Here is a 25,092-nt window from a genome sequence, read left to right as displayed (position 1 = left end):
TTGTGACCGGAAACAAATTGGCAGCCAGTGGAGCTGTTGTAACAGGGGAGTTGTATGGTCCCTGTAACCAGCCCCGGTTAGCACTCTGGCTGCAGCTCTTTGTACCAATTTAAGTTTCCGAACAGTCTTCAAAGGCAGCCCCACGTAGAGCGCGTTACAATAGTCTAAGTGGGATGTAACCAAGGCATGCATCACCCTAGTCAGATCAGGCAGCTCCAGGAATGGGCGCAGCTGGCGCACCAGTTTTAATTGGGCAAAGGCGCTCCTGGATACAGCAGTAATCTGGGCCTCCAAATTCAAAGCTGAGTCCAAGAGTACACCCAAACTGCGAACCTGAGACTTCAGGGGTAGTGCAACCCCATCCAGCACCAGTTGAATCCCTATTCCCTGATCTGCCCTCCGACTGACCAGGAGTACCTCTGTTTTATCAGGATTTAATCTCAACTTGTTTGCCCTCATCCAGTCCATCACTGATGCCAGACACTGATTTAGGACCTGTACGGCTTCCTTGGCTTCAGGTGGAAAAGAGAAATAGAGTTGAGTGTCATCGGCATACTGATGGCACCGAACCCCAAAACCCCGGACAACCTCTCCCAGCGGTTTCATGTAGATGTTAAATAACATGGGGGACAAAACTGAACCCTGAGGGACCCCATAGGTCAATGGCCAGGGGGTCGAGCAGGAGTCCCCCAGTACCACCTTCTGGGTTCGGTCCTCCAGGAAGGACTGGAGCCACTGTAACACAGTGCCCCCAAGTCCCATCTCAGCAAGGCGGCCCAGAAGGATAGCATGATCGATGGTACCAAAAGCCGCTGAGAGGTCCAGTAGAACCAACAGAGACACACTCCCCCTGTCCAGTTCTCTGCGTAGGTCATCCACCAAGGTGACCAAAGTTGTCTCTGTCCCATAGTCAGGCCTGAAACCAGATTGAAATGGATCCAGATAATCCGTATCATCCAGGAATCTCTGGAGTTGGGCGACCACCACACGCTCTATTATCTTGCTTAAAAATGGAATATTGGAGACTGGCCGGTAGTTGCCTAGTAAAGAGGGATCCAGGGAGGGCTTTTTCAGCAATGGTCTTATAACTGCCTCCTTTAAGCATGATGGAATTCTGCCTTGTTGTAGAGAGGCATTAACTATTCCCCTGACCCAATCGACCAGTCCCCCTCTGGTACTTCTAATGAGCCAGGAAGGGCAAGGGTCCAGTACACAAGTGGTGGCACGTGCCGCTCCAAGGATCTTGTCCACATCCTCGGGCAGGACAAGTTGAAAAGAATCCATTTTAATTGGACAAACAGGCACCAAAGTTACATCCTCAGAGACTGTATCAATTTTAGCATCCAAGTCAGAGCGAATCTGAGCGACTTACAGTCAACTAACTCCCCATCTGCTGAGATATATGCTCCAACTATTCCTCTTCTTTTTTAACCAAAAATAGTGTGTGGGGGGGTGTTTGTTCTTCTGCATGGTAAATTGCTACCCCTATATTTGCCTTTTGTGGGTGTGTTGTTAAAATTTGGTTAGTATGATTTGCTACCATTGTCATTCTTCAAGGTTCACACACCCTTTGATATCCCTAGATACTTAAAGAAGATCCGAGATTGGGTGCCTCTAATGCACAACCATGTAAATTAAGGTGCCAAGCAACCTGTCATGTCACATGCTTGTGAGGCTCAATTTGAATGTGTAGATTATAGATTGTAGGATAATTATATTTTTCTCGCTAGCATATGTCTTTAACCTAAAGAATGGAGACCTCCCTAGCTTTTAAATGAGAACAGCATAAGTGGATTCAGAGCAGAGGTAGGCAACATTGTGCCTTTGAGATGCTTTTGGACTCCAGCCCCTATCAGCCCCAGCCAACAAGAGCAAAGACCAGGGATGATGGGAGCTGGAATTCTGCAACATCTCAGAGGCCCATGATTTTGAGTGTTCAGGAATATGTGAAGGTGAAGCCTGGGCAGCATATGAGGAGTGCTAAATATGTTTTCCTGTTTTCATCTGAAATATTGGAAGGCATGCTGAGATGCTTGTGTGTGTGTGTGTGTGTGTGTGTGTGTGTATCTGTGTGAGAGAGAGTTATTTATTTCATTTCAGTAATGCCTTTCATCAAATCAGATTCCAGGGTGGTGTACAATATAGCAAACCACAATACAATAAAAATATTAACATCCTAAAAAGACAGCAATAAAATCACAAAACATTTAGGGTTTAGGGTCTTGAATACATTTTCAAATGCCTGGACAAATAAAAATGTCTTAACTGGCACATGGTCCATTAATTCACATATGGTCCATTAATATAGTTTTCATCAAATATTTTCCTCGTGTCTATGATTCTTGTCTGAAAGGGCAAGCTGTAGCTGTGGTTTAAGGAGTGCTATATAATATTTGACATTTTGACATCAAATACTGGGATGCATCTTTTTTCAGAGGCTATGAATGTAAGGAGCTTTGATTGCATGTTTTGTACAAAGTGCTTTGCCTTTATCACAACACTGCCTCTCCTTTGGCCTGCTCTCAAACTGGGGGGTTATCCATTACTTTTGATGTTTGTACATTCAGGCACCACATCTTAATCCCAACACTGCCAAATGCCTTGTGTAAAGAATAACAATCTTAGTAATTAATGTAGGGAGGAAAATAAAATAAAATCCACTCACACCTTTGCTAGATTTCAGTGCTGCAGGAGAGGAAAAGGTAACAAGAAAGATGGGAGGGGGTTTCTTTTCACAACGGTTGCTTCTGTGTGAAGATCCAAGAAGCAGGAAATCTCAGAGACAGACCTTTTCATTAAAAAATGGTCCCAAAGTGCTGGCTCTCTGACAAGTCTTGGCAAAGGGTTTTGAGTCTTTGGAAAACTTCAGCTACACACATTGAAATAGGAAGGATGTTACAGCAAGTGGTGGTGATGTATAATTAATAGAAGGAAGGACAGGACAAGAAAACCGGGAGAAAATATTAGTCTTGGATCAGGTCTAACTAATACACACTGATACATTAATCTTTTTCATCTGAGAATAAATTTCAGCTGCCAGTGAATATAACTTTTGTCTTAGATGAAACAAATGGTTTGGCGTATGGGGTAGTGGGATTAGTATACTGTGCAGATGGCCAGCCTGGTTTCCATGGTTCTAGGGAATGAACTCTTTTAAAAAAGTTCCCCAGGAAAATGCTTCACAGCACAGAGCATGTGGTGTGTGCTTTGTTGTACCTCATGGTACGTAAAGTCTTCCTCAGTTTAGTGGTATCCACAGCAGTTTGAGAGCCAAGTTTTCCTGTCAGTTATAAAACTATTGCAGCATATATCTATAATACAGCACTGTTTAGGAATACTCCCACTCGGTATTTGAAGATAGTGATATTTTAGAATATGCTGGAAGCTTTATTTCTGCGTACTAGCTCACTTGGCTGCACAATCAACAGAAATATATGACGTAGCTTTCACAAGATTATGCCATTTCAGTTGCAAGTGGCAGCCTGGCCACCATTTTGCAACCTCTACAATGCCCCAGTCCTAGCATCATTCCAGGTCATTGTGTGTTGTGAGGGTGGGGGAATGGGGGTTGGAGATGGAGAACATTCTTAGAAAATTCTGCAAAGTGGCCTTTTTTCTAGGTGGTAAGAAAAATAAAAAAATTGGCTCAGCTCTAAAATAAATTATATGTTGCCCAGTCCAACTAATTAAGTGACTAAACATTACAGCTTTGATGGTAGCAATTTTGATACCCTCTGGGTTAATGTGTGAATGAGCAGCTATTTTTAAGGCTAATGGAGAGGTAAGATTTGGCTGGAGTAGGAGCTAGTGAGGTGGGGAGACTTGTGACTCTCATTAACGTCACTTCTACCTTTTTTTTCATAATCTGAACAATGGGCTCAAGATTCTGTCAAGAGGCATTCTGGAGCTGTATAATCTGCTTTCTAGAGCTCCAAGTGATATTCTGTAACAATAAAGAACGTATTGTTGTGTGCCACCCCGATCTCCGAGTGGTGAGAGATCTCCAGGGGTCCCTGCACTTTGCCCAGGGTTTGGTTTCCTTGGGAAGAAGGTCAGCGGAGTCTATGGTGTCTTTTTGATATGTGGTTTATTTACATTCATTACAGTCTGAGCATAAAATAGAGAGGTTTAAAGCATCAGAAGTCCAATAGATCTTGTTTTTCCATCAGGCTTGTAGAAGGCATCCTGAAGCCATTGTGCAGGGAGGTTCTCAGCTGCAGAGCCCACCCCCAGTTGCAGGGTTCCAAATCAGAGGCTGGAAGGGGATTCATGAAATCATCTATATCAACCTCCAAACCCATAACAATATTGTTATACTGTTCTGTGGCCTGTTCTAGCAGCTCAGCTGGGCAGGTACCTTCTAGTGAAGACGGTGATCCAGTTGAGGAAAACAACAGACTCTTTATTTACCATCTCCTAATACAGATCCAGACTAGGGTTGCCAGGTCAGAAGCATCCCAAACCCTGAGATTTTTGGGGCCAGCCCGAGTGATGTCGTGGGGTGTGCCTGAGTGATGTCATGGGGCGGGCACAAGTGATGTCACAGGGCAGGTCCAAGTGATGTCACAGGGCAGGTCCAAGTGATGTCATGGGGTGGGCCCAAATGATGTCATTAAGCATGATACATTAAGCATCAACCACAGTTGCTTGGCGTATTCAATTCATACAAAATTTTTTATCTGATTGGAAATTAGCTAAAAGATGGAGCCTAGATAGGGAACATTTAATCTAGCCAACTCACTTCTGGCAAAAAGAGTTTAAATGCCCTCAGGCCATCCCAGTCACCAGAAAGCCACTGTAGGAAGGAAGGAGCTTAGTGTTGTGGAGATGTTAGATGGGATCATTTGGGAGTAAAGATGGATGCTTCTGAAAGATGCAATTCTAAACACACTTACTAAGGGACTAAGCTCCATAGACCTCAATAGGACTTACTTCTCAGTAGATATGGTTTGGATTGTGCTGTTGGTAAAGCTTGACTAGGGATCCTCTGCAAAGATATCCATATCCAAGTAGGGTTGGCAACCCCCTGCCTGGAATGCCCTGCCCCTACATTTTAACATCCAGATTTCTATACACATTTGACCCTTCACTTCAGAAAGAGGTCTGAGAAATGAGGAAGAAGATTCTCTACCCTTTTCTGTCTCCCCTGTGCGCTGCTATAAACTGACTTCGTCAGCCAACCCAATTCCAGTGAATATAATTGACAGAATGCACACATAATTTGGTCTACCTTCATAGGCAGCAGCTTGGGAACAACAATTGCAGCCACGCTGCCCAGTACAGTAGGGCCCCACTCATATGGCAGGTTAGGTTCCAGACCCCCGCCAAAAGCAAAAATCACCAAAAAGTGGAACATAGCCCATCCAGAAAGAGAGCGAGTGAGCAAAGCCTGCTGCTGCGCCGGCACGATCAGCTGTAGTGCAGGGAGCTTCAGCGGCCAAGCGCTGTCAGCTGGAACACGCAGCAGCAGGCTTCAATCAGCTGTAGCGCGGGGAGCTCCAACCATTGTACTCCAGCTGACAGAACCTGGCCCCTGAAACTCCCCACGCTACAGCTGATCGTGTGCTACAGCTGATTGCACTGCCACTCCCAGAGGAGGAGAAGAAGGGGGCAGAGGACAGGGCTTGCACTGTATTAGCGGAACACTAGGGGGCCCTACTGTATGTGAATTCTCTTTTACTTCTATTGGGCAAGAAACAAACAACAAGGTGCATCATCAGTGGGTGTAAGAGGGTTGAGCTGAGTGCATGGAACCACTGTTGCTTCTGTGGATGACAGGGAGTAAGGATAAAGGTAAATGAAATGCAAATAGAAAAAGAAAAACAAAAGACAGTGATACTTTCCTAAATGCAATTCCATACCAACCACAACAAGATTCCTATGTGTAAGGCAGGAAACTCAGGATCCCACAACCAGTCAGGATTCCTAACCAAAAACCAAAACTAAAAAAATCCTGGCAGCCAGTCAGCCAAGGTCACAGAAATCCCCACGCAGCACAACCTGACGCGGGGGCTGCAGTTAATGCAGAATGCTGTGGCACGATTGCTGACATGAGTGAGACCCTATCAGCACGTAATACCTCTGCTCTGAAATCTACATGGGTTGCCGATTTGCTACAAGGCCAAGTTCAAGGTGTGCTTTCCATGTTACAGGTGCCACATAGTACTTGTTCTGCTCTTGTAAGAAATCAGTCCTTTAGCAATGGACAAGGTGCAAAGACTCCCGTCAGTTTATCTAGCTTTGGAACTCCCTGCCTATTGACATTAGCAGGTGCCTTCGTTGTACTCTTTTGGCACCTTTGAACCACTTAATGTGTGTTGTAGCAATTGTGCTGTGCTAGATGCTGTATGATTTTAATTGTATTATATTGCTTCTTTTATTTCTTACATAGAAATTTCTTACATAGAAATAAAGTTTATAGAATTGAAATTGTAATACAATAAAATACAGTATAAGAAATAAAGGAAGCAACAAAAAATACAATTAAAAATCAGTTTGAATATTTAATGCCAGCATACCACAGACCACCTGAAGGTAATCCATGGACCACAGTTTAGGAACGCCTGCAATATAAGATATAAAAGAAGCAATAAAAATCAATATGAGTATTTAATGGCGGCATTCCACAGATCATCCAAATGTGGCTTGCAAACCCTGGAGGCCCACTAACCACAATTTGAGAAGCCCTGTCCTAGAAGATAAAGCACTTTTTTTCTGGATAAATATTCTTAATCACACATAGGTGAGGCAGAGTGGGAGGCTGCACATGCAGAGCAGTTTGGGGGGGGCTTAGGTGGGGTGTATGCCACCTGCTGGCACCCAGCCCCGCCCGCATCCTGTCAGCCATCTGGCCGCTGTCACCACTGCCCCCCTGGCTGCATGGCCTGCTGCTGCCTTCATCCCTGCTGCCATCGCCGCCCAGGGGGAGCCCTGCATGGCACAACCACCCGCCTGCCCACACACTGCCCAGGCAATCCTCCGCCTGCCACTGTAGCTGCATGCTGCTTCTTGGGCTGCGTGCTACTTCTTAGGTGAGGGAGTCCCTGGCTAAAGTTTGTGTCAGGTGCTGAGCAGGAGGAGGGGTGGGGGGAGGCAGGACCAGGGAGGGAGGGATGCGACTGCTGGTTGCTGAGTGAGTAGGTGAGCGGGCGAGTGGGCGGGCAGGAGGGAGGGGAGGCAGCAGCCTGCACAGACCCCTTCCCAACAAGCAGAGAGCGAGGATGGCTCCCTGGAAAGGGGTGGCTGGAGCCTTCGGCATATGCGTGAAGCACACATGCATGGCTGGGCGGGAGTCTGGAAAGCCAGAGGTCCAGGTATTTGGGGGTGATTTGACCAGAGACCGGAGAGGGCCCTCAGATGCTGGAGTCTCCGCTGGAGATCTGGTATCCCTAACCCAGATCTGTTGCTCTATCTTAGTCTTCCTAAAACCTCCTTTGGATAACTCCTCCGACCACAAACACACAGAGCCCTTTTGGCTTTCAGAACTCTCCCAGGCCTTCAGGCCCACCTCTCCACACAGACCCCTCCCACTAGGGCTCACCTTTAAAGATGTAAAAGGAGCATATGGATTTAGTGACGGTATCTTTAAAATAAGGGCTATTGACGTGGAGCCCCGTGTGTATGTTTCAGGTGTCTGAAACACATGAGTAACATTTTTGAGAGGAGAGTGCCAAGTGCATTTAGGGGCCCATTTAACTGTCTGATGTATTTTAATTTTATTATTATTATTATTATTATTATTATTATTATTATTATTATTATTATTATTATTATTGAACTTGCAAGATCTGAACAGGGTGGTTCATGACAGATGCTGATTCATAGGGTTGCCATAAGTCATAACTGACTTGAAGACACATAACAACAAATTCTTATTCTTATTCAGGCCGGGTTACAAAATCTAAAATATAATATTAAAAATAATTAAAACACATTTTAATCACAAGAATATGATAGATTCTGAAAACATACATTTCAGGAGCTGAGGGCCTGGGTAAAAGGTGTGTTTTTAGCATTTGCCAAAAACTGTATAACAAATTCCCTGTAGGGAGGGAATTCTACAACTTAGGGGCTGCCACAGAGAAAGTTATTTCCTGGGCTACCATCCCTCAAACATCTGAGGGTGGTGGAATTTCCAAGAGGACCCCCCTCTGCTGTTGTTAACACTTGAGAGGGTCTGTACGGAAGGAGTCTGTCTCTGAAATATTTTGGGCATAAATTGTTTAAGGATTTAAACACTAACATGAGCATCGTGAATTGGGCCTGGAAATTAACTGGCAACCAATGTAACTGTTTTAGAACAGGAGTTATACAAGTTCTGAAAGGAACCCCAGCCAGTAATCTGGCCGCTGCACCAGTTGGCAGTTTCAGAATTGCCTGCAAGGGCAGCCCCACTTAGAGCACATTGCAATAATCCAATATGAAGGTTACTGGAGCATGGAGTACTGTTGCCGAGTCATCTCTGTCCAAAAGGGGCCATACCTGGCAAACCAGCTGGAGCTGGAAATAGGCACTCCTAGCCACCGAGGCCATCTGAGCTTCCAGTGACAGTGCTGGACTGAGGAGTACTCACAAGCACGAACCTGTTCCTTTCCAGGGGAGTGCAACCCCATCCAGAATAGGCCATCTTCCCATCTCCTGGACTCAAGAACTTGGAACACATAACACTTCTGTCTTTTCAGCTACAAAAGCTACAGCTATAAAAACCATTCTAGACTGAAAGGGAAACTTTGGCTTTCTTAGGAATGCTTCTAGGGGAAAGCTCACAGGAGATACCATCTAACAGATTTTGGGGTAAATCAAGAGAGACTTTTTTGGGTGGGTGTGCTAGTCAGTACATAATGATTGCTTTCATATATGACACTGACTTCAAAACTGAATATTAGATAAATTTCTATTGATTTAATGGTATTGTGATTTTATATTGAAATCTGCCATCTGATTATATATGATTAAGGGCAGGATAAATAAATAAATAAATAAATATTCCATTTGAAGATGGTTTCCTGAACCCGGAAGTTGGAACTCTAGCTTAGTTGTCCATTTCTCCTAAAGCAGAGTTGGTTGCTTTAAATTTTATTATTTGCATGGGAGATTCTTGCCAGCGTCTGATGTTTGTTCTAAGGGGGGCTTGACAGTTTCTACTTTTGGATAAGTAAACTTTGAGATATATTTGAGCTTTCCCCCCCTCAGGATATAATAGGTTTGCCAAATTCAATATGGGACTGGGTGCAATTTACCACAATCCTATTCTAATGGAAGAAGCCATACCTGTTTAATGTCCCCCTTTTAAATAGCCCCTAACAACATAATAAACAAAAAGCCCATCTAGTAACTCAAGAGCAGAAATGTCCCTGCAAATAGGGCTGATAACACTTCATACTGCTAAATATGGCAGTCTTGTTCAAATTGTGTTGTTTGCACAAGCTTTGAATAAAACAAAATATGTGAAATTTATGACAAGCATGCTTGGAAGGAGTATTTCCTTTCTCTGTTGACTTTCTGGTTTTCAATTAAAAAAATGCTCATCGTGTTACTCATGCCTCATTAGAAAGAGACAATTCAGAGAGAAAGTATACTCCAGAGCAACTCTTAAGGCTAAAAGACCTTCATTTCAGGCCAGTGGACAGAAGTGGTTTCTGATCTATGGTCTTTTATTCTGTCCTGGGTCTCTTGGTTTTCAGCTAGGAAAAGATATGTTTCTTTGTCTACCATAACCTTTGTTGTCTTGACTATGTAGGTGGATTTATTACTGTATAGTTCTTATCATGTGGGAGAGCATGTATTGCGTTCTCTTTTCTATGCACCATAGCAACCAAAAATATGACCACCTTCAATCTCTCAAGCAACAGCTGAGCAGCCTCCCATCTGCCAAGGAATTACTCATTCACCTTGGCAGCGAGCAGACTTGCTCCTGGTTTTGGAATGGCAGGAAATCTGTACTTCATTGGCCTTCCTAGGGAGGACAAAGTAATGATTTATTAGTCCAACTCCTATATGAGAGTGAATGAAGAGGAAGCTGTAAGGCCAAATTGGCAAGACACCGTGTAACATTTTGTTTGTAAAAGGGTATAGCAAATTATATTTCAGCTATACAGAAATCATAAGCCATTGTTGAAACTTCTCTCTGTAGTATTTATGTAACCATCTAATTGTGTAGCCAATATGACTTCATTAGTTGCTCTGAGCACATTCTGAAGATGAGAGTATTAAAGGATTTGTGATGGAGAGGCAGTCCTTTTTCGGAAGCATATTCAGGGATGGGAAGGGAGGAATTCAAAACCCAGTTGCTTTCTCTGTAAAAATGACAATAATAGGAAGCAGACAAGGCAGGTCTTCCCACATGGAACTCTTGTCCACGTTGTCTTCCCTGCTTCAGTGCAAAGCTGAGATTGCTGCAGGGGTGTGTAGATGTTGGAGCAGGAACAGCTCTATGACAGAAAAATGGGTAGGTGCAAAGTTTTTTCTCTCTGTGACACTCAAATCAGGAATCCCAAATGTGTTGACACAAGCCACACAATTCAAGGCCATTTACTTAGAAGTAAGTTCCACTGGACTTGAAAAGATTTTAGTTTCTAGTAAATGTGAATTTTAATAAGAGCTCTGCCAGTGCTCAGATGGTTAGGCAGCACCACCTGTATAAGGAAGTACTTAAATGTATGGGTTAGGCTGTCAGTATTTTACATTTTCATTACATCTTCAAATATATTCCTATAGATTTGGGGGAGGGGAGGGGTCTTTCTGGTATATATCCCTTGTGCAAATATTATTCACATTATCTTTGTAAGGTTATGGGTTTTTTTATATTAGCCACAGCCAAACTTGGATTGGAATTAGTTAAGAATCTTGCAGTCTTGATAACTGATGGCATTTGGAAACAGTTGTAAAGATTATGCATTGCCAATGCTGTTAGTTAGTTATGAAATATTATTTAGTGTTCAGATACACATGCTGCCCTGGGTTTCTTCTTGAACAATTCCTGCACTGAGGAGGGGGTTAGACTCAATGGCCATATAGGCCCCTTCCAACTCTATGATACTATGCAGAGCGGGATATAAATTTAATTTTAAAAAAGAGAAATTATATTGCTTGCTTGCAGCCTGTGGGTTTGCTCTATTGTTATATCTTTTTATTTTTGCCATTTACACTTTTCTTGTTGCTGATATTGTCATAGCTTATGGATGAGACACCAGTGGCAATAAAAAGAAGCTTGCTTTGTTGAGCTTGGGATATTCTTACTTAGGGGAAATATGATAGGGAGGGAGACATCCCTATTTCTAGGCTATGTTCATAACAGAGATGTGATATGCCCACTTCTCATTGCTCTTATTGAGGAACTGCAACTCTGTGGATTTTGCATGCAGATGCATTTATACAAACAGCAATGTGGAGTTAACACTGTTGGTATATCACTGGTGTAAGTCTAATCAACTACTCTAGGTGGGATTGTTTACATGCCTTAATATGAGCACTAAATGATTGTGTGTGTGTGTGTGTATTTATATATCTTTTGTAATATAACAAGTATTTGGACTCTTGGAGAGTCTTTGGTTTTCAGTCATAAACTTTGGTTCAGTGACAAATTATATTGGAACTCTGGCTGGATGAGGAGAAAATCCTTTTTTATCAAGTTACCAGATCAACACTGGAAACAGGAGAACATAAACTAAAATTGTAATGTTGCAGTGTCTGTTCCTCTGAAATGAGACTGTTACAGACAACAGTTTTTTCCAGACACTTGAAGGTTATGAGGCCGAACAATTGTTGAGCAGCAATTGTTCTCCCCTACCTCCTGTTCCCAGTATGGAAGTATGACAGAAAAATTATTTGACAGAATATTATATGGCAACAGAAAAATCCTGGGCAGCTATGTCTGTATTGTGCTACCTTTAAGCTCTTGGGAAAAACTATTGCCCGAGCATAGTCTAAGAGAGCAAACCTAGCTCCCAGTCAGGAGCAGCAAGGACCAATAGAACAGAGGAGCCACATCCAAAACCATACTGCTCATACTGACCAGTACTGAAGGTGGCCTGCTTAAGCTGGCGTAGCACAGAGGCCCAGATCAGCCCATTGCCAGTATTATTTATTTATTTATATCCTGGTCTTCCTCCCAGCAGAAGCCAGTAGATGGACTGGCTTAGGATCTAGCAGTTCCTTGGTCGGGCAGCTTTCCCTTCCCTACCACATGCTGTTTATGCTGGCTATAGCTGACAGAGATACCACTGGTGATAGCTTCCACCCATGCTTTCAGCAAGTGCAGCAGGGACCTGTGGAGTGGCAGAGCCCCCCACAGGTGAAGCTGAGAGGCCCTGAGGGGAGCAATATCTTTGCCACATCTAAACCGCTGGCCCACAAATGCCCTGTTTGGGGATTTGTGCTGTCCACTGCTTGTGGGGATACAACCAACAGTAGCTTCCACCCACACTTTTAGGGGGTACAGTGGGGATCTCTGTTGCTGACTGGCCCAAGTGGACCTGAGTGGAGGAATACCTCTGCTACATGGAAACCCCCTGCAGTGCAGATGACTGGGGGAGCTAGATTGCTCCGTTAGTCAAAAGTACGTTTATGTCCTTGGAACTCTCCCTTCCCCCAAAGCTACTAGTGCGTTGCTAGATTTTCTTCAGCAGAATTATTGCTTCGCCTTGAATTTCTCACTTTTAGCTTTCTTCTCCAGGAAGAAGAGCAACATTTCAGGTTGAGGGCCCAGAATGAAGGGGCAGGCTATTTTCTGTTTACCTTGCAAGGTTTACCACTTTCTCTGCACCTTGAGGAACCAGGCACAGCCAGGCTGTTGCTTTTACCAGTCATATTCCGTCTTCTACCCCAATTATGCACCAGCCCTGATTTGTCAGTCACCCCTCCTTAGCTCCCAGGCTCTGCCTCCTGCATCACAAGCTCTGAGCCTTGAGGGACATGACTTGACTAATCCTATTTCCCTGTATTCATTGAGAAACAACCTGAACTTATGACACTCCTTCCAGCTGTATGTTGATTTAGGTCACAGAAATAAATACTTCACCCAGATCCCTCTTCTACTGGTTATGTTCAAACACAGATCATTCCACAGTGATCTGTGTTTGAAAGCCTCATGTCATGGTCTGACTACATAGAGATTTTTGTACATATATGATAGATAATATGCTGGAGGGTTTTTTTTTAGAATAAAATTGGTGATGGAAGAGAGAGTGTTTTGTGTATTCCCATATCTTGATTCACAAATTGCAGGGAATCATTTGTTGATTTGGAGCATGGTGGAACATACCACAGGCAGGTTAAATGCAGAATCCCTTCTAATCAAGACATTGCTATTTTCTTCTCCTTTTGCAGGATCTTTCAGAAATGATGGCTTAAAAGCTGCTGATGTCCTTCCCATATTAAAGGAAAAAGTAGCCTTTGTGTCAGGTGGGTTCATTGTTTCTTCCTTCTTTTTGAAGTGTATAAGTGCGTTGTGCCGGTGAAAACTAGGTAAGAATAATATTATTTATTTATTAGATTTATATTCTGCCCTTCCTTCCAGTAGGAGCCCAGGGGGGCAAACAAAAGCACTCTAAAACATCATAAAAACAGACTTTAAAATATATTACAACAAAACATCTTTATAAACATAGTAAAACAAAACATCGTTAAAAACATAATTTTAAAAAGGTTTAAAAACATCTTAAAAGCAATTCCAACACAGATGCAGACTGGGATACGGTCTCTACTTAAAAGGCTTGTTGAAAGAGGAAGGTCTTCAGTAGGTGCCAAAAATATAACAGAAATAGTGCTGGTCTAATATTTAAAGGGAGGAAATTCCAAAGGGTAGGTGCCACTACACTAAAGGTTTGCTTCCTATATTGTGCCAAATGGACCTCCTAATAAGATGGTATCTGCAGGAGGCCCTCACCTGCTGAGCATAGTGACTGACTGGGTATATAAGGGGAAGATGATCTTTCATGTATCCTGGTCTCAAGTGTATAGGGCTTTATACACCAAAACCAGAACCTTGAACTTAGCCCAGTAGCTAATAGGCAGTTAGTGCAATTATTTCAGCAGCGGAGTGGCATGTTGATGATACCCTGCCCCAATGAGCAATCATGCCGGTGCATTATGTACCAGCTGCAGCTTCCAGACCAACCTCAAGGGCAGCCCCCTATAGAGCGCATTACAATAATCCAGCCTGGAGTACTAATGCATGAACAACAGTGGTCAGGCTATCCCAGTCCAGAAACAGCTACAGCTGTCTTACTAGCCAAAAAGGGTAAAAGGCACTCCTAGCCACTGAGGTCACCTGCGGCTCTAGTGACATAGATGCATCCAGGAGCACCTCTAGACTATGGACTTGCTCTTTCAGAGGGAGTATGACCCCATCCAGAACAGGCAACTGACCAATTATCTGAACTCGGAAACCACCAACCCACAGTGCCTCCGTCTTGCTAGGATTCAGACTCAGTTTATTGGCCCTCATCCAGCCTACCACCGAGTCCAGGAAGCGGTCCAGGGCCTGCACGGCCTCTCCTGATTCAGATGTTACAGAGAAATAGAGCTAGGTATCATCAGTGTAGTGCTGACACTTTACACCAAATCTCCTGACGATTGCGGACTTCCCAGGAGGATCCCTCCGCCTGTGCAGCTCTGAGACGGGCTCCCGTCTTGGATGAAACTTTTTCAGTTTTAAATCCAGTCAGAAGGGTCTTTTTTGACTGGGGATAATTTCTTCCGGATAAGGAAGAAACGTGAGATTTCCCACACAGCTTTGTTGTGATTGTTGGAGACTGGAATTCATCAGAATTGTCTGTGAAAGAAGGTCTTCCAGCAGCTCGGACGGAGCGAGGATTTCTAGCTAAGCTCAGCTGAATAAGTGACCCGTTTATTTTTTCTTTAAAGAAAGACGGACTAACAGGCAAGCATTCTCCTGTCTACACTTTATTATTTTCTTATCTATACAGCTAAAGAGATTTGTCAAAGGAACAGCAATTAAGAAAACCTGGGTGAGCCAAAACTTTCCTTATCTTTTACTCACGGAACTAAGGGGGAAGAAAATAAAAATAGCCTATCTTTTTTTTTATTGCAAAAAGCTGACATGGAAAATAGCATTATAAAGATTTCAACGGATGAGGGGTTTCTGATTGGAAGAGAAAGGAAAAATCTTTTTGATTTATAAGACTTTTGTGTAACACATGTCTGGGACTATTTTTTCTGATCTACTTTTTTTTGACGAATCTGCTCATTCCTTCTGCTACTAGTTATTTGGACGCTGTGAACTAAAGCTGTTTTTGCACTTCTGGGCATATAAGAGATAAGGGCTGTCTAGAGTGTGACGTCAGTTGGTTTGAAAGATTAACTCCTTTGTAACTGGATAAAGAAATAAACTGTTCTTTGCTTGGGACATTGAAAATTGAAGGAGTTTTGTTCCTTTAGCTTTAAGAATGACAATTAAGAAGATCATGGATGTACAAGAAGGGACTTTATCTTTAGACATGTTTCAGAAAATAATGAATGGGATTAAGTCAATAAAACAAGAACTGAGAAATAATAGTCAAGCGTGGAGAATTGAATTTGACGAAATGAGACAGGAGCTGAAAGAAATTCAGGATTCTGTGAGAAAGGAGAATAAAGATAGATCTGGAAAACCAAAAAAGGATGAAAGAGAAATTAAAGCCAAGGTTCAAACTATGGAGATTGGATTAAATATGGACATGGAAAAAGATTTGGATTTCCTGGCTGTGATGGATCCTGGAGATAAATATTACGGTTTGGAACTCAGCGCTGTCCCTGAAGGAATTGAAGAGATTGGAGATAAAGATATTATCGGTTCAAAAAAATTCCTGGACTGGAAGGATTTGATGGAACTTGAAATGGAGAAAGTTAACAGATTTAATCCCTGTTTTGTGTCAATGGAAAAATCTTCAAGAGATGTGCTAGTGTATCATGTAAAAAAGAGGAACAGAGATGCGGCTTTGCAACAATACTTCAGTGATATGTTCGGAATTGATGGCAAGAAAATATCTGCGATAAAGGAAATTCCTATCAGACTCTTATTATATGACTATGACAGCAAGATTATTGGGTGCGTAAAGATGGAAGATGGAAGATGGAACCAATATGGATAATGGAAGAAGAGCGATTTGAAATTACTGGACTTAGTAGACTTGATGAGTTGGATTAATTGACATGTTTATCTAGAAAAAAAAATTGATGGACATATATCTCAAGGATTGGAAACTTCTCTTTGACTTTTTGTGGAAGAATAAAATGATATGATGTTAATGAGATTTGAAACCAATTAAGATAACTGCTGGAGGAAGGTGATTTTATAATCTATTAAGAGACAGGCTTGTTATATATTATAGATTTATAGCTGAACTATGACAAATCGGAAGTCAATATTTTTATATTTTTTTTTCTTTTCTTGTTGTGTTAGTTATTGATTTGTGTTTTTTCTTTTTGTATTGTTTCGGTTTTGAAAATTTGAATAAAAATTAATTGAAAAAAAAAACAAATCTCCTGACGATTGCTCCCAAGGGCTTCATATAGATGTTAAACAGCAAAGGGGACAAGATGGCACCCGGCGGCACCCCACAGTACAACTGCCAGGGGCCAAAACACAATTACCCAATGCTATTCTCTGAAAATGACCCTGGAGGTAGAATCTGAACCACTGTAAAACAGTGCCTCCAATACCCATCTCACCAAGTCAGCTCACAAGGATACCATGGTCAATAGTATCAAAAGCCACCAAGAGATCAAGTAAGAATAACAGGGTCACACTCCCCTGTCCTTCTCCCGATAACGGTCATCCATCAGGGTGACCAAGGCTGATTCATTCCCATAACCAGGCCTGAACCCAGAGTGGAATAGGTCAAGATAATGTTTCATCCAAGAGTACTTGCAGTTGCTTCACCACAACCCTCAATCAAACCAATGGGTCCAGGGTGGGCTTTTTCAGGAGCGGTCAGATCGCCGCCTCTTTCAGGGTCGCTGGAACCACTCCCTCCCACAATGATGCATTGACCACACCCAGGATTCACTCAGTAACCCCCCCCGGCAAGCTTTAATAAGCCAAGAAGGGCAAGGGTTGAGAGGACATGTTGCTGGCCATATCGTTGCAAGCACCTGGTCCGTGTCATTAGGCTGCATAACCTGAAATCAATCCCAAGAAGTTGCAGCAGACATTGCACTGGACACCTCACTGGGGACTACAATAGATGTGGATGAGGCATCAAGATTGCTATGGGGGCAAGCAACTTTTCCCTCAAAGTGCCTTGCAAACAGTTCACAGTGGGCCTCTGAAGGGTGTAAAACTCCATTTCCTGGAGTTGATGTCAACAGACCCCTGAACAATACAGAAAAGCTCCACTGGATGGCTACTTGAGGATGCGATGGAGGCAGAGAAGTGGGCCTTCTTTGCCACCCTCACCACCACACAGTAGGCAGAGTTATGATGTTTAACCAATCAGCATCACAGCATATCTTTTGCCAGTTGTGCTCTAGCCATTGTCCAGCCTGTTTCATTGCCCTTCATTCACTGGTGTACCAAGATGCAAACCAGGCTGCACAATGCCACAGAGGGAGCTCAGGGGCAACCATGTTAAGATGTGCCTCGCTGTGCCACAGCATGACAAGGGTTTCAATAGGATCACCTGCTCTATCTACTGGGAACTCCCCCCCCCGGCATTCAGGAATCCAGTGGATTCTATTAGTCTCCCAGGGCGGACCATCTTAATCTGTCCACCACTCCTGCAGGGGAGGATTGGAGCCGTAAGCCTAAACTTCATCAGGAAGTGGTCTGACCATGACAGTGAGGTGACATCCACCCCCCACATCTCCAGACCACCCCTTTCTCCATCTGGATCAAAAACTAAGTCGAGGGTGTGCCCTGCCGTATGCATCAGGCCGGTGACCAATTGAGATAGCCCCATGGTCATCATGGAGGCCATGAAGTCTGGAGCCGGAACACTAAATGTAGCCTCAGCATGGACATGAAATCACCCAGGACTATCATCCTGGGATCCTCCAATACCACAGCCGAGATGGCCTCTGCCACCTCAGTCAGAGAAGCTGTTGGGCAGCAGGGTGTATTGTATACCAGCAGCAAGCCTAGTTTACTGTTTCCTTGGCCTGCCACCAGGTGCAGGCCCTCACAGCCAGCTCCAAGACAGAGTGGTTTCCTGGTGACAGAGATGGAAGTTCTGTAGACCACAGCAACCCCTCCCCCCTATCCCTGCAGCCTGTGCTGGTGTTATACCGAGCATCCAGGTGGTTCAGACAAACTCCTCCCAGCTCACCCACCTAGGTCTCAGTAATGCACACCAAATTGGCACCCTCATCCATGATCAAATCATGGATGAGTGTGTTGTTATTGTGTACCAATCTGGTGTTAAACAACAGTACATACAGGCCGGTGGGCACAGCAGATGAGCAACGAGGAACCTGTCCAATATATAGCAATATGATATATAATAGAATGGTTTTAAAATATTAAGGGACAGATTCTAGTCTGTTTTAGTAGTGCTTTAATTGTGCAAAGTTAACCACAGCTCCTCAGAAATAAGTCCAGTTCTGTTCTTAGAGATTTGCTTCTTAGTTAGGGAAAGGCTATAGTTCAGGAGTAGAATATTTGTTTTGCATGCAAAAGGTCCCAGGTTAAATTCCTGGCATGTTCAAGGAGATGGAAATACACTCATCTGGAACCCTGGAGAACCACTATCAGTCATTGTCGATCATACTGAACTAATGGTCTGAGTTAGTATAAGGCAGCTTCCTAAGTGTGTGTAAGATTGTAGCCTGATCCACTTATTTGGTCACTGATTTAAATACTTAAGGAATTTCTTTTGCTCTCTGTAATTAAAAGTGGTGGCATATGGTTCTACATAGAGTTGAAATATATTTAGGATATTTGCAAACTTCAAATTGAGTTCCAAAGCCAAATTAAAACCACATGTTTGGATATGAGAATATTAACCTTCTGAAAACTGCATGACAACTTGACATTATATTTATAGGCTATAGGTTATACTTCACATTTTTGACTAGTGCATTATAGAAACAGTTCAGGAGAAAAGGAAATGCGAGTGGCAGGAGGCAGAGAAGGGAGAGGCCTTTATGAAAAGGTAGGGGATTAACAGAAAGTGGACAGTGATTGCTGAACATTGACAAAATGATAAAAGAATTTCAAAAGGTGACCAGATGTAGAAGAGGATAGAGCTCTTATACCTCTTATTGAAGTGTAGGGAAGAGGTCAGTGTAACTTTTCATGATCCTACCTGAGAAGCTGCATCTGCTCAAATGGCCTGTTCTGCACACAGTAGTGTCATGGCAAATCCAGAAGTTCAGGGTCCCTTCATGTTAATCACAGCCCCTCCTCCCCTTTTTTAATGCTGGATTGAGAATGAGATCCTTGTTAATGCCTTCTCCCACAACAGATATTCCTAGGAGCCAATAGGCATGAAAGGGGAGAGCGTTAGTTACTGAGAAGAGTCTTCTCAGTGGCTGACTTACCCCTTTCACTATGATTGGCTCAAATCAGCAGGAAAGGACAAGGAAGCACATTAGAAGACTCTTCTCAGTGGCTAACATACTTCCCTTTCATGCTGATTGGCTTCCAGGATGCTGGAAACATAGGGACCCTGCTCCCCAGAAAATGAGTTTAAGACCCCACCCCCACTCCGATACCCTGAATGACTACAGCTCTGTCTGCACAAAGGTGCAGGAAGGGGTTTTGTTGATGGTTTTGCATCTGGTTATTTTATCCAAATCTATTAATAACAAGAGAAGGAAATGCAAGTAGAAAGGAACATAGTGCATGGTGTAGGACAAACAATACACAATGAACCAAATTTAAATTCTAGGCACACTTAGTTGGGAGTAAACTCCCTTGAGCACAGTGTGATTTATTTCCAAGTAAATTTGCATATTATTGTGCATTTTTTTTCAGAAGGTGGTGAACAGTAATTTTGACTGTTGCTGGATGAGTCACAAAAGTGGTATCTCAGACTAGGGATGTGCCCAATTCAGATTTGGTATCAAATTTTCTATTACTGCAGTTCACTTACTCTCAATCACTGAGGGTCAGATTTTAATGTAGTGAATTTCCATGATTATTTTTGAAAATGGACTGTGTTTTTTTAAAAATTGCCTCTAAAACATTTTGTAAGAATGATAATTTTTCAATATTTCCTTTAAAAAATCAATATATTCTTCAAAATACTGATTTCCTTTAAAAATATTGATATTATTATCAATATTTTTTCCAAGCCAAAAAAACACACAGGTAAAAGCAGCGGCTAGCGGATACAGAACAAATTCAAATCAATGCCAGTCTGTTAGGTCCATGAAATGCTTTTGAATTGGCACTGGCCAGTGGATCCTATCCCTGAAAATGAAATGAAATGGACTGCCTTCAAGTCGATTCCGACTTATGGGCGACCTATGAATAGGGTTTTCATGGTAAGCGGTATTCAGACGAGGTTTACCATTGCCTCCCTCTGAGGCTAAGAGGCAGTGACTGGCCCAAGGTCACCGAGTGCGTTTCATGGCTGTGTGGGGATTTGAACCTGGTCTCCCAGGTCGTAGTCCAACACTCTAAGCACTATGCCACACTGGCTCTCTAATATCCCTATAGTAGACTAAAATCCACAACCCCTTTAAAAATAACTCTGGATTATGTGTTAAAATATACAATTGCAGTGGCTATGTAAAATCTCCAATCCCACAATCATAATTGCAGTGGCTGTCACAATATACGCAGTGGCATAATCTTGTAGGTCACCAAAGGCAAATCTGCTGGAATTTGGCTGTAAGAACAGATTCTGGATTATGTGGTCCAATACACAATTGCAGTGGCTATGTACAAGCCTCCAATCACACAGTAATCATAATTATAGTGGCTACCATGCAAGTCTTCTAGGTTGCTAAAGGAAAATCAAATGGTGTATTTATGTGCAATGTACACTTGATAGTCTAGTTCAGGAATGGCAAACTTTCAGCCTGCAACAGGCTGGATATTGCAACTAAAACAATTGTATCTAGTTCTTGGTTGCCCTGTCAAATAAATTGTCATGTTTAACGTTACAGCTCTCTTTATGGATTTCGTGTATAACTTACATATGTGTTTTGTAATGTTTTGAACCATTCATTGCAAATTGCTAGATGTTGGCAACTTTGTTACTTAGCTGACTACTCTAGACCCTTGACCAATGTTGGAAAAGCAGAGAGCTCCACAAGATTAACAGAAGTTGCCTTTGCCTAGTACATATTATCTGTTGTCATTGCACTCCTCAAGTGTTGCTTATGTGATAGCTGTGATCATGGGGTGGATCCCTAGGTGAGGGCATTGCAATGACGCAGATAAGTCTGGTTGTATGAGTTGGCTCTTGCCCTTAATAGCCATTAGAAATACTGCAACTTTTTTTTCCAGGTGTGTAGATTTCCGGTTCAGAAAGTAGACTTCATTTTGTCCTGGTGTGTCATGAATCACTCAAGTAGCAGTCTGACTGAACCTGCTCAGGTTGCACAGAATGAAAAAATTGCTTGCTGCTCTTGGTCAAATTCCTCTTCAGTTTCTTTAAAAGGATGGTAGATGAATGCACTTGGGACATTTCTTGCCTGACTGCTTACTGCTTTGTTTCTGCATGAAAAGGCAATAATTTCTGACACAGCCAGCTTGATAGCAGCCTTGCCTCTCAGCAGTCTGCAGACACAATGGACAGAGGCAAGGATCGCCAGTGGTTTTGAAAATGGAGTGTGAATCTTTACTATCTATTATGACAGCCTAAGGAGTGTCATCCTTTAACCTGCAGTTCAAGTGCTGTTTGTATGCTCTGGCCTGCATGCCTGTTGAAGAGATCTCAGAGAAGAGTCTGTGGCCTACAATTAGGTGGGATCTTGGAAGCAAATTCTTCCACAAGAAAAATAATTTGCCCCTCTTTCCGGCCATGTGATGTATCTCATCAAACTCCTGCATTGGCTTCTCCCCTTCCTTTCCACATCCTGGTCCTTAACTTCAAGGGCCTCCTCCATCTTTATCTCCTTATTTCACAACACATCCTTCTCTCTGATGATTGCTCCTTCCCCTAAAGTGTCCTGCTTTATTAAAAGACTCTGGCCCATCTTTCTTGACATAATTGATACCTTCCCAGAACACCTAATATTTAGATCTTCAATGAGAGTTAGTGCTCCTCTTTCTCTTCGTTTAAAATCCATATGCAAAACTCACTCTTTCTATAAAGCCTTTTCCTTAACCTCTTAGTCTTCACTTTCAGTGGAAATAAATCTTACAAACATTTAGCTACACCAGGGGGGCTCTGGCCCCTGCTCATTCTGCTTGCCAACCTCCCCACTTGCTCCGCTTTCCTATCAGGGACTCCCCAACACCTCCCACCCACCCATCAACATACACACAGAGACTCTCAAACACACACACAGGGACTCTGCCGCTCCCCAGGACTCCCAAACACACACATATGCACAGGGACTCCCAGACGGATCATTAAGCTTCCTCTTCTCTTCCCGCCCCCCCACGAGTCACTAAGCTTCCTCTTCTAACCCAAACTGGTAGCTAATCTTCCTCCTCTCTTCCCTTGAGACCTTCTCTTGTGAGAAAGAGGGAGGTGAATTGAGCAACACAGGAACAGTGGGGAGTGGCCTGGGAAGCGCCTCAGCAACCATCCTTCTCTCTTCCTCCTTGTCATCCATTTTTGAGTCTGTCGGAGGGGGCAGCAACAGCAGAACAGGACGGTTGATAAGGAGCTACCCAAGACTGTCCTTTCTGTTCCTCCGTGGCTCACCCACTCTCCCACCTTGCTTGCTTACGTCTCATGCCCACCTTGCTCGCTCACTGGTCTGCTGTCCTTGCTTGCCTCATGCCTGATGCATGGCTGTCTCCCCCCCCCCCCCCGTCCCCATGGAATGCTGCTGTCACCCTGTGTGATGGCTGACAAAAATATATGTATAGATGTTTGTTTGTTTAATTTATATCCTGCCCTTCCTCCTGGAAAGAGCCCAGGACAGCAAACAAAACACTAAAAACATTCTAAAACATCTTAAAAACAGTATTTAAAATATATTAAAACATCTTTAAAAATATATTAAAACAAAACATCTTTAAAAACATATTTTAAAAAGCTTTTAAAACATCTTAAAAGTAATTCCAACACATATGCAGACTGGGATAAGGTCTCTACTTAAAAGGCTTGTTGAAAGAGGAAGGTCTTCAATAGGCACTGAAAAGATAACAGAGATGGTGCCTGTATAATATTGAAGAGGATGGAATTCCAAAGGGTAGGTGCCACAACTCTAAAGGTTTGCTTCCTATGTTGTGCGGAATGAACCTCTGATAATATAGTATCTGCAGGAGGCCCTTATCCGTAGATCGACTGGGTATATAAGGGGTAAGACAATCTTTCAGGTATATTCATCTTTCAGTTATATTCATCTTCTGGTATACTTGTCTGTCTTTCACCTTTCCTTCTTTCCCTCACTATTCAAGCTTAAAATGTAAGCTCTTCCAGGCTGGCATCTAACTTCTTGACTTTCCCCCTTAAAGCCCCAATGTATGCTTCTTGATGGCACTATGTAAATCTTTTCGTCCTGATGACACTATATAAATTCGGCTAAGATATTTGCTGGTAATTACTCATGTGAATGCTATGTTCGCATAAATTTGGCTATGTCATGGTGTCTGTTATCAGGAATGAAGCTTTGGAAAGATCTGGAGAGAGTTAAGGAAGGATGTTTGTAAGGGAAGTGAACCTGTGAGGAAGGAAATACAGAGTGAACAGAGTGTTAAAGTCCATGTATTAAAAAAATGCCATGTGAAACAAATTATATGTGAAAGATATGTGACATTTCCAGGAATTCAGAACTAAAATTCTCATTCAGTTATTCATTAATGGCAATTGTTGACATGCATACAGATACCTGACCCTCATAAATGTCTATTAGAAAAGCAATTCACTGGTGCAAAAGTCAATCAGATGTTTTCACCTAAAAAGCTCCACAGTTTGAAATAGAGTAATCTTTTCAGTTGCTCTGTGAAAGGCAACCCTCCATGCATATTACATGTCAAAATTTTCTATCTCCTTTCTCAAAAATATTTTAAATTTTGAATAAAAAAATTTCTTACACTAACTTTAATGTTGTTTTCATCTATTGTGTTTGAATTGAAGATAGTAAGTGAAACAGATGAATGTTAAAAATAAAAACAACAGAAAGTGAGGTGGAAAGCAAATTTCAAACTGTGTGTAACCATACAAGTAAAAAGTGACTGCATAAAGAAACACTAACGTTACATTCATAAAATAACAAAGAACAAGTTCATATCTGATCTCTCTCTCGATCTCTCTCCACACACACACACACACACAGAGCGAGAGAGCGCTTTTTTTGTTACAGTAGTTAGTTCTTTTTTGTTGTCCATAGCAGCTATTTGTGCTGACACCCACAACACTTTTATTTGAGTACCAACACCTCACTTTTACCAAAAGAAAGCACTGCATATTCATATATTTAACACAATTTTAGCTTCAGCTAGAAACTTTATTATTCTAGAATCAATGAAGCATTTCTTGACTCCCTTAGAAGTAAAGATCTGAATGTAGGGGATTGAACTATTATTTCTGTGTTATCTTAAGATCACTATCAACTGAGGTTTAGGTTTTTGGCAGCTTTTCTCCTCTATAAGGGTAAAAATGGAAATGGACTGCCTTCAAGTGGATTCTGACATGGTGACCCTATGAATAGAGTTTTCATGGTATTCAGAGGTGGTTTACCGTTGCCTTCCTCTGAGGCTGAGGGGCAGTGACTGATCCAAGGTCACCCAGTGAGCTTCATGACTGTGTGGGGATTCGAACCCTAGTCTCCCAGGTCGTAGTTCAACACTCTAACCACTATGCCACACTTGCTCTCTCTATAAGGGTAAGCAACCTTTTAAAATAGTCCACATTTGGAGGCGAATGGGTTTGGAAAGATTCTGGAGGACTGGGTAGGATTTTTCTGCTGCTATGGCTGGCACTCCTGTTGAAGCCTGTGCTACTCTGTGGGATATAGGGATAACTTGGGTGGTAGACATAACCATGCCCCAATTCCCTGCCCCTCTGAACATCTGAGTTGAGG

General features: G+C 42.6%; 1 protein-coding gene across 8 annotated transcripts in view; it reads left to right on the top strand.

Moving 5' to 3' along the window:
• KALRN (kalirin RhoGEF kinase) overlaps positions 1-25,092 on the top strand; it is an 872,788-nt gene that overhangs the window by 314,035 nt on the left and 533,661 nt on the right. For all 8 annotated transcript variants that reach the window (XM_061609058.1, XM_061609049.1, XM_061609051.1 and 5 more), the window contains one exon: positions 13,327-13,401. In XM_061609058.1, the coding sequence (XP_061465042.1) occupies positions 13,327-13,401 (75 nt within the window). The remainder of the gene's footprint in view (positions 1-13,326; positions 13,402-25,092) is intronic.

Source organism: Rhineura floridana, chromosome 2, assembly GCF_030035675.1.
Source record: "Rhineura floridana isolate rRhiFlo1 chromosome 2, rRhiFlo1.hap2, whole genome shotgun sequence".
NCBI lineage: Eukaryota > Metazoa > Chordata > Lepidosauria > Squamata > Rhineuridae > Rhineura > Rhineura floridana.
This window is presented reverse-complemented; position numbering and strand designations above follow the sequence as displayed.